This window comes from Castanea sativa, chromosome 1 (assembly GCF_040712315.1).
Source record: "Castanea sativa cultivar Marrone di Chiusa Pesio chromosome 1, ASM4071231v1".
Taxonomy (NCBI): Eukaryota; Viridiplantae; Streptophyta; class Magnoliopsida; order Fagales; family Fagaceae; genus Castanea; species Castanea sativa.
In genome coordinates, this window is record NC_134013.1 from 1,903,570 (window position 1) to 1,914,602 (window position 11,033).

The 11,033-nt window shown below is 32.9% G+C and overlaps 1 protein-coding gene across 1 annotated transcript; it reads left to right on the plus strand.

Moving 5' to 3' along the window:
* The first annotated feature begins 369 nt into the window (after positions 1–369).
* On the plus strand, positions 370–9,697 carry LOC142615445 (homeobox protein knotted-1-like 2). The gene is made up of 5 exons (XM_075788188.1): positions 370–1,430; positions 1,542–1,664; positions 1,859–1,994; positions 8,582–8,835; positions 8,961–9,697. Exons 1-5 carry the CDS (start codon positions 1,029–1,031, stop codon positions 9,162–9,164), a joined length of 1,119 nt encoding a protein of 372 aa, XP_075644303.1. The 5' UTR covers positions 370–1,028; the 3' UTR covers positions 9,165–9,697.
* Positions 9,698–11,033: the final 1,336 nt, after the last annotated feature.

Below are 11,033 nucleotides of genomic sequence, written 5' to 3' on the forward strand. Positions count from 1 at the left end.
ATCAAATAATGAATAACAACACTTGTGAACTAATCAATATTTATGAAAATATTAATTGTGTAGCATTACTCAAAGAATTAATAAAGAGGTTGTGTACGATTAGATCGGATTATCTGCACTGTCCTTTGCATAGTTTACATAACATTAATTGCTTCGCCAGGAAACTGGTCATCTCTCCTGTGCTAGAAATAGTTAATTTCTGATCCTCAAAAAAAAGAAAAAGAAATAGTTGATTTCCACAATGAAGAACATTTGACAACTTTTCTTTTAGTGCCCAACAACCATAAAAGAAGTTAAAAAAAAAAGTTAAAAAAAAAAACTAAAAAAGTACTCCTATTAAACACGTTAATTTAAAAACTATTATTTTTTCGGTCAGTATTAATTAATAACACTATAAAGTGAAAGAAAATGATGAAAATCAAAACCTTCCCGTGAAACAAAGGGCAATAATAGTATATAATAATAAGAAAATATAAAAAAGGATGAGTGAAAGGAAGGAAGAAAAAATCTACAATCTATGATTCTATAGTTGCCTTATCTCTTGGCCCTATAGCTTCTTTGCTTTTTGTAATTTTCAAATATTTCTTTTTCTTTGAAGAAAGATAGTCTTGTCAGCCACCATAGAATCGGAGCTGTTGCCGGTTCCGGCTAAGCAACTCTCTCCCTTTCTTTCACACATCATCTTGTACTCCTTCTGATTTACTCTCTTTAATTTTGCTTCTCTAATATGCTCAAATCTTGGTGCAACTTCACTTCAAGGGCTCCTTGACCAAACACTAGCTGCCTGCTAAGAGGAACAAAGTAATGGTTTGTGTTCCATTTTAAACATACCAAAATAGGAACAAAGTCATGGTTGTGAGCTTTGGCTATCAACTACTAGTTGTCTCAATCATCTAGGGTTTTTGGGGCTTCCTCTACCAAACTATTTCTCCAAAATTCTTGCCTTTTTAGGGTTTTAGGATTGTTTTCTCTTGTTCACAAAGGATTTCAGTGGTTTTTTCTCATCTGGGTCTTGTTGAGTATATCTAATGGAGGACTACAATAATCAACTCAATGAGAATTCAGCTCCAAGGGGAAATTTCTTGTATGCTTCACCGGTTCTTGCAGCCAATTCTTCTGGTTACGGAAGAACAAGCAGTGGCTCAAACGTGGGTACCCAGATGCATATCAACACCTTTCCTTTACAATCAGGTGGAGATTGTACTTTTCAATCAGAAACACACCCAATTGTGAAGACTGAAGCTAGCACTTCCCAACATGTTCAGAAATTTCATTACCCTTTGATGAGAGGACACCAAGTTCAACATCAACAACAACAACAACAACAACAAGGGAATGAGAATTCTAGTGAAGTTGAAGCTATCAAAGCCAAGATCATTGCCCATCCTCAATACTCGAACCTTTTGGAAGCTTACATGGATTGCCAAAAGGTATTTTACATAAAAAGTCTATCAATAGTAGTACATGAAAGTTCAATGAATGATTACAGCATATAGAAAATTGACCATCTTTCTCTTTCTTGGTGTAACATAAATTTATAGGTGGGAGCTCCACCAGAAGTGGTGGCTAGGCTCTCAGCTGCTCGCCAAGAATTTGAGGCAAGGCAACGATCTTCAGGGAGCGCTAGAGAGACTTCAAAGGACCCAGAACTCGATCAGTTCATGGTGATTGATTAATTCCTTTACTCTTCTATGTACTATTACTTTTATTTTATTTTATTTTATTTATATATATAAATTAGATTAATATTAAAGTCTCTTTATAATATAATAATAATAATAATAATCTATTTCTCTCTCTCTTGTTCACTTGCTAAATTACTCCAATGACTGACAAAAATTTTGGTATGGCTATTCAGGAAGCCTATTATGATATGCTAGTGAAATATCGTGAGGAACTAACTAGGCCTATACAAGAAGCAATGGATTTCATGCGCAGGATTGAATCTCAGCTCAACATGCTTGGCAATGGTCCCGTTCGGATCTTCTCCTCTGGTATCTACCTAGTGCCTATTCTATTTTAAAATCTATACTATGTATACAATACTATTATAAATTTACAAAATTGTTGTTTCAAAGACATTGGTTTGGATTCGATTGCAAAAATTGATGCTCTAGTTTTGTACAGTCAAGTACTTCTTGAGAAGTGTAGAGGTAGAGCTGTCCCTTCACTTATTACCTATTTCCGATGTATGAAACTTTGACCCAGATAACGCTTTCCAATAGTTGAAGACTTGAAGGAGCGCAAGATACACACATATATAGCTTTGTCAAGGCCTCGATCACCTTTGGCTTAGCAAACAAAAACCCTAATCACAAAACCCAATTTGTATTGGATTTTTCATAATTTTATAATTATATATATATGTACTTCTATATAGCTTCTAAAATCCACATAAAGGACCAAAGACAAAGCGCACTTGTATGGCAGTATAAACAATGATGAATAGCGCACGTTCAATTCTCCAATGGGGTTAGCTTTTTGTGGCTTTTGTCTTCTGACAAATCATTCTTATTAGGGTTTCTTATCGAAAATCTCTAGGCTCTATCTTTCTTCCAACTTCTAATTAATTCTTATTCAGATTCTATAGATTTCTGTGATCTAAAGTATAAACATATATACACCCAGAGTTGGATGGCATCATTGTTGTTGTCATTTCATTTCCTTCTCGCTGTCCAAGACAAAATTGGACGTGTATTTATTATTATTTTTTCTTTACTAGTCCCAGAAAAAAAGTGAAGCATAGGATGCTGTTCATTTCAGTGCTAGCTACTAGCCCATCTCTGTATAGCCAGTTGTCTGGTCTTGTCAGCAATACATTTCTTTCTTTATTAACGTCTCTGCCCTTATACGGGATTCTTGTTCTCTTTCTAGAATTACCATAAACGAGGGAAAAAAAAATTACTAGTACGAATATTGTTGGCATTTTCATGTTCCTCTTAATTCTATTATTGTTATATTGTGGTGGTGTGCTTGGTCTGGTGTAGCTTGAGAGAAATTATCCCAGGTAATTAACTATATCTTCATGCATTCTATCACCACAAACATCATTCATGCATCTTAATTTGTTGATTGGTTTTATTGATTTCTCATTTTCGTTTTCTAATGGATAAGCTTCATTTGTGTTGGCAAAGAAGACATGTTTCCTTTTGTTAGATTGAACGAAATTCATAGTGAACTTGGTTGTTACTTGTTAGATGTATTTTCAACATATGAGTTCCCCTCTCTTTAATTTTCAATTGATATTGCTGGATTTTGGAAATTCAATGAGGACGCAGCCAAACTCTTGCTTATTGGCATGATTTTCAGGTTGGTTGATGCCATTGAACGCTTGTTGTGGGTCTGTAGCCTGTAGGTCATCTATGGATGTTGCCAAGTTAGTTGTTCACGTTTTTACGTGGATTGTAGGCTTCAATATAGTGGGTTTGATTCATTCATTTATATGCAGCAGCTAATTTGGAAATGGTGGGTATCACAATGATAATTTTGAGGTTGCATGTAGATGGCATGATCCTCAAGTCAAATTATGAAATACTCCTAAAATACAATGACACATTATTCTTTTCTTTCATTTATGATGGTTTTTATTATGAATTTAACTAATAAATCCAATTATGGGAAGAGTAATCACCATCACCATATCATTGTACTTCCCAAGTACTATATAATAACTCGGTCTTCAAAATAAGTGATTTTTATGTTCAAGAGTTTTAGGAGCATAAAGAAATCATTCATAACAAATGATTAATGATTTCCTTAATCTTTTTAATGTGGTCCAGGGAATTGAAATAGAAAAATATCCTTAGATCTATTTTACAATTTAAAATATATTTACAAATTTAAAAATATATTGTGTCATGTCATTTAATTTATAAATGACATGAAATGACTTTTACCTATTTTACATTCTTAAATATTATTTTATCTGTTTAATCATCCCATTTAACAATACTTCTAATATCTCAGTTCTTTTTTTTGTATACCAACCAATCAAATAATATAATTTCTCTCTCTCTCTCTCCCTCTCATAATATATATATATATTTTTTATGTTTTTCACAGTTGCTGAAAAAAAAAGGAATACATATCCAGATAAACTTGATTTTTGGAGTGTTAGTTGGTAAAATAGCAATTTGGGGGCGCATGAGAGAAGGGGGGGGGGGGGGGGGGGGGGTTGTTAGTTGGTAAAATAGCAATGCTAATGCTCTTAGCAATCTAAACTACAACCACTCTCATAAAACACACAAATTAATTTAAATCCACACACACCAAAATTTTACTACCACTTTGTTTATAGGAATTACCACACCTTCCTATTTCTTTCTTATCAATGTGGGGCTAAAGCTCCTCTTTTTTTTGTTTTTATTTATTTATAAAAAAAAATATATGGGACTAAAATTCTTAATAGGATTAATTTACTACACTAATTCTTCTAATGAGGTGGGAGTCCAAAACTAACAACGAAATCTCTAAATTGATGAGATCAATTGGGATTCAACAATGTTTGAAATTTTCACTCAAACTTGGCTTTAATTTTTAATCATATCATAATTTTCACAAATTTTACCTCTCTTTTTCTTTGACTTTCAGCAATGTTTGAACTTTTCACTCAACTTGACTTTAAATTTTAAATAAGAGTTTTACTAACATGGCCCTCTGGACATATAGTAAGAAACTTTTTATGGAAAAATGAAAAAGTTATCAACTTTTTTGACAGCTTTTTCAATTCTACATAAAATATTTCCAAAAATGGATGATTAATGTGTGTCCTAAGGGCATACATTAATCAAAACTTTTGATAATATCATTATATTTTCCACAAATTTCCCTTTTTTTTTTAACTCTTTAGTATTGTTGCTTTGCAATGTTTTAACAAAAAAGAAATAGAAAAAGCCATGAGCTCTATTTTTAACTTCTTTTGTTTTGCCATTCAATTTGTATAAATTTTTAGATTTTTTTTAGACAAAATTTGACTACAAACTTGGTTGTAGTTAACAATGAAAAAATAACATTTGTTCCTGTCACGTGTCACTAAAAATGATTGTATAGTTTTATTTAAGCATGGTTTAGTAAATGAACTCGTCATTTGGCTTACATTGTTATTGTCATATACAGGTATAGAGTATATTTGTATATTTCATTTTAATACTTATTTTAGTAAATTCTCCTATTATTGGTTATAGCTTTAGGCTACGATCAATAGGATGCGATCAAGTCAGTAGCCATATCTTGTCACTTTTTTTTTCTCTTTTACTGTTAAGTGCTTGTTTTGTTTGGGAGTATTCTTTAGAATTGAACTTCATCAAAATATAGTTTTTTAAAACTCCACGTTTATTTTAAGTATAGTGTTTCAAATAAGCTATTTAAAAAAAAAATTTGCAAAATAAGATATACCAGATAAGTACTAAAACTCTACTAATTTTCATAAATCCGTACATGCAAAATATGAAAAAAATCCGTAACCCAAATAAGAGAATCAACCTAAAAAGAAATTGGACTTTCCCCAAGTTCAGGTGGATGTTTCACATTAGCCAAAGTCTTCAGAATCACATCAAACACCTTAATGAAACTTTACACTCCATATTATTAGCCAACATAATGAAACCTTCACATGAATATATATGAAAAGAGCAAGTAGAGTCTCATCAAAGCTCATAAAAAAAATTGTACGTGTCAAATCAGTCTATATTCCAACACACAGGAAAAGAATAATTGAAATCCAAAACTTGCATTTTTATTTATTGATTAATGATGTATTTTGCTAACCATTAGATCATTACCACAATCTTTATCCTCACTATCTACTGTAGTAGTCATTGCATTTGCCAACTTCTAAGTATCACGACTTCTCTTGAAATTTATTAACTTTGCTCTTAAGTTCTTGCATTGGTATTTTTCATCTATTAAGAGAAAGATTTATCCAACAGAAAATCTTAACAATTACATTTAATCACAAACTATACGAAAGTTGTTAATTTTTCATGAGAATTTACTTATCACAATGATTAGAAGAGGGATAGAACTAACTTCATATTTCCCTTTTCCACTCAACCCATAAACCAGCTAGGACATCATTCTGGTTCAAGTCCATTTTCGTGAAACTATTCCTCAAGCAAGGTAGTTGATGAGTCATTGAAAGCATCTTGAATTCTCCCTATGAAAATTCTTCCCATGCAACATACCCTTATCTGGACTTGATTTTGACCTTATCACAAATGTATCAACTTTTGTATTACTTGTTTGCTTTCTGAACTTCTTTGGGTCTAGGAGAATTGTTGTCACATTTTGTAGACATGTAGTCACCACAATATCATATAAGGTGGAAGCGAGGTTAGAAATAACATGGTTTGGTCCTCCTCAATCTTAGCTCTACCCTGGAAAATTGAGTAATTCAATCTATTAAAGCATTGTGCCTTATTCCATGCATAATTTTTACGACACTGTTTTTTTACTTTTTCAAATACCATTGATTTGAAAGGGGCTTCAACAAAAACCCCACATACACATTTGTTTATTTTCAAAACACTTTTGGATTGTATTAAAAGAAATGTAGAAATCAATTGCATAGTTATTATCATCCGGATTAGAGACTTAGGTTTATTAATAGGTATAATATAGGGTGTCTACAGAAATTTAATAGCATGCTAATAGCCTAAAAATGATTCTAGGTACTAAATGGATTTTCTTATTTATTTATTTTTACATTTTTATTTCTCTTTTGGTCTTGGTATATTATTTTTTGATATGATTAGTTCTTTTATTCTAAGATAAATTAGCATGCTTTGTAGTATAAATATTAACCAATTCAACTGAACTCAACTTAATTAAGCTTTAACTGCAATTAAATTTGGACTATATATGGATCTTCATCAACTAATTAGGGTTGGTCCATAAATTATTATTATTATTTTTTAAATTCTAACCTATTCAAGATTTATAAAAAATGGGTAGAGGAAGGCGACTTGAGTTGATGTCTTCCACTTGGGTGTAACCAAAGTGATACTCTACTAGCTGCTTCCCATTGCGGGATTCGAACCGAGACCTCCACCTCCCAAACCCTTAGAAGTGAACCCATATGACCACTAGATCAACCACCCTTGGTGGTAAATTCTAACCTATTCAAGCTCATACTCTTTATTGCCTTTTCATTTAATTTATCCTTTTTTCACTAGTTCTAACCATGTTATAGTAGGTCTTTCTCTATTATGCTTATCACTAAATCAACTTCATTTAAAAACTCATTCTCATCAATCCATTAATTAGTCTCCAATGAATTAAATCATTTGTTCCTTGTTACAGTTTATGTTTATCCTTTTTAGGAAAAAAAATTAGAGCTTGTAGTTTCATATCTAGAAAAACTCCTCTTCTGAGGAATATGGTTTTTTTTATTTGTCATATTGAGGTTTGCGCCTGCCATGTCTTTATAGAGTATTAATAATGTTAAACGTGGGGTACTTAAATTAATATAATGTCAGGAATCATTCTCTAATTCACTTTCCTAAGTTCATAGACAATTACATAATGAAAAACAATACAAACGGTACTGAAAGAGACATTTAATTTTTATATGACAAATGTCTGTCCATTCCTTTGTGGTATATTCGGCCAGGCACTTGATGCAATATTGTAACAAAGTAATTGTTGCTCAAATATGATTTGAGACGGAAGAAAAGGGTATTTAATATAAAGTGTAAATTTGGCCTTTAAAATGAATGGTCTCATAGCATCTGTGATCAAGGCTTAAGTTCTCTGGATAAGGCCATGTAAAAGGTCAATGGCCAGCCACACGAGGCAATATAGTAGGAAACAAAATCCACAAGGACTTGTGTATCCGTACCTTATTTTTTTCTTACAACGATGTTCAATGAGTCCAAAAGTGGTATGGATAGTTTGCATGGCAATTATCAGTATGATCTTTCATATGTGATTACAACTTCAGGGCATTGGGCAAAGGCTAACAGACATATGCCATCTGAGCAACATAAGATGTGACACATGGACTATAAACTTTGATGACTTTGCCGTATTTGAATTGGGCTATACATGTCTTTTGCTTACAGTTTTTAGAAATGGAGATTTCATATTTCGGTTAACTCTTTTTTTTTTTTTTTTTCTGATAAAGTTTTCTGAGTGTAACTATAGTAGCTGAATATGGATGATTGGATACCAAACAAATGTTGCCTAGCTCTGCATTTTAATTAGAGAACACTAAATTATCATATTTGAGGGTATATAGTGAGTGAGGAAGTTATCTCCAAGATTCATTGTAATCGTTCACAATAGATGTTAAAAATAAGATTATTATTATGAAGATTCTGAGCTGATCTTTAATATTCATTGTAATCATTCGCAAGATATCGTTTGCTGTTTCTTTTATTTCACTATATGGATATTGTAACCTGTACTTTATCAACTGCAGAATCATAATGAAAATTGAATGAATGAGGACTATCCAAAGTAATTGGTCATGTGCTAAGATGTTATGTTATCAAATTAGTCACAACCATTGGTCATATGCTAAAATGTTATGCTATGAAATTAGTTATAACCGTCCAGTTTTTGCATTCCCATTTGAATACAGATGAGAAGTGTGAAGGCGTTGGTTCATCTGAGGAGGATCAAGACAACAGTGCCGGAGAAACAGAACTGCCTGAGATTGATCCACGCGCTGAAGACCGAGAACTGAAGAACCACCTACTAAGGAAGTATAGCGGTTACTTAAGCAGCCTTAAGCAAGAGCTTTCAAAGAAAAAGAAGAAAGGTAAACTACCCAAAGATGCAAGGCAGAAGCTACTTAGTTGGTGGGAGTTGCACTACAAATGGCCCTATCCTTCGGTATGTATTACCCCTTCGAACCGAATTCGAAACCTCTTTCACATTATAAAGCAACTTTCATGTGTAATGGTAACTTGGATCACAAGCTTATTATAATTCCCTTTTATTTTGTGACAAATACACAGGAGACAGAAAAGGTGGCACTGGCTGAATCAACTGGTTTAGACCAAAAACAAATAAATAATTGGTTCATAAACCAAAGAAAACGTCACTGGAAACCTTCTGAAGATATGCAATTTATGGTGATGGATGGACTACATCCACAGAATGCAACTCTCTACATGGATGGTCACTACATGGCTGATGGTCATTACCGTTTGGGACCATGAGCAACAACTCATTTGCATGCATGGTCGTTGTTACCTGAAGTTGTACTAGTTTTATATGTCAGGCATAGCCTAAAGTTGTTTAAGTAGTAATGCTGTGTGAATTCAGTCATGAGTATAATTTAGTGAAAGCTAGTCCGTACCAGAGTTGGGATTAGTCCTGCAAACTGATCGGATTTTTTTTACAAGAAGTGTCATCAGTATAGTTTAGTGCAAGCTAGTCCTTATCTGGTGGTGATAATTCAGGATGAACTGTCCTTGTGCCATTTACATCAATTTGGGATGTTTTGATTTGTTTCCTGTCTTTAGAAGATGCAGAGCTCTAGTGTGTAGCTTTGCTGTGTGCTTAAAATATGTAAGAAGGTACTGTTAGGATATTTTTATTTTTGAGCATATGTACTTTAATTCAACTCTTATGCAAATTTGTAAGGGCAACTACTTGCTGGTAAGTGTATATAGTGAGAAGAAACTAATATGTGAACTCAAGTAATGAGGGTGTAATATTATAATTTATTAGTCTTTCCACTTTGATACAATCTTCTTCTTTCTTCCTCTTTTTTTGTTGGTCTTGTAACTAAAATATTCAGTTAGATTGTTTGTTCATGGCATCATATTAGAAGCATAGCTTTCTCTTGTCATATCTAGAGTCTAGAACTAGACAAGCTTATGAAAATGGTGGTCAATATTTGTATGGGTGGAGTGTTAGCCTTTGTTCATGGCATCATATTAGAAGCATAGCATTCTCGTCATATCTAGAGTCTAGAACTAGACTAGCTTATGACTATGGTGGTCAATATATATTTGTATGGGTGGAGTGTTAGCCTAGAAAAAAATATCTTATTTGTCTGCTGCATGTAGTGTAACACTAACAACACTTGAGTACTACATTATGACAGGTCTTGAGTGTTTGTTAGGAACTCATGGGTAGAACTCACCTTTGAAAATTGGCTTGCAAGGGGAGGGTGTTCAAGAGCTTATAAACACATGGTTAAGCATATACTTAATTCATGTGGGACACTAGAATCATAACATACTACCACGCTTTATAACTGATATCCTCGATGGCTCACTCTAACGATATTGACCCAATGGTAGCTCTTTCTCTTTTGGTGGTTCTACTCATCTATCAGTTATTTTAATTTAGCATCTAGGTTGTTGTTCCGAGATCCAACCACAAAGCCGTAGCTCATTTGATCTCATACTCAATGAGCTACACCTAATTACTTAGAGTGGTAATTGATTTTGATACCAAATGTTAGGAACCCATTAGTAGAACTCACCCTTAAAAATTGGCTTGCAAGAGGAGGACGCTCAAAAACTTATAAACACATAGTTAAGCTTATATGTATCTATGTAGGATACTAGAATCATAACAATGTTTCCTTGCATGCAACGGAAACATGAGATACCTTGTTAGCCTAGAGATGTCCTTGCTAGGAACAATTCAACACGTGTTCCCAATGTCATTTGCTTAAGCATTTTGCTGTGGGAGAAGTGCTATAGACTTATATAATGTAAGCAATTGATATTTGAAAGAAAGAAGAGTTGAAACTAAGGCTGCGTTTGGTTCGGCAGTAAATGGTTTCCGGGTGTAAAATGATTTCAGCTGAAAATATTTTCGGGAAAAGAAAATATTTTTAGGTGTTTGGTAACATTTGAAAAAATACTTTGAAAAATATTTTCAGGTGTTTGGTTGTCATCTTGAAAATATTATAGAAAATACATTTTGTATTTGTTGCTCACATTTTCTCACATTTTCTCAACTTCCAAACAAATATCATTTCCTGATCTAGAACAACAAAACCCAAAAAATAAAAAACTCATCAAATTTTCTCAATGAAGCACAACAAAACCCAAAAATAAAAAAAAGCT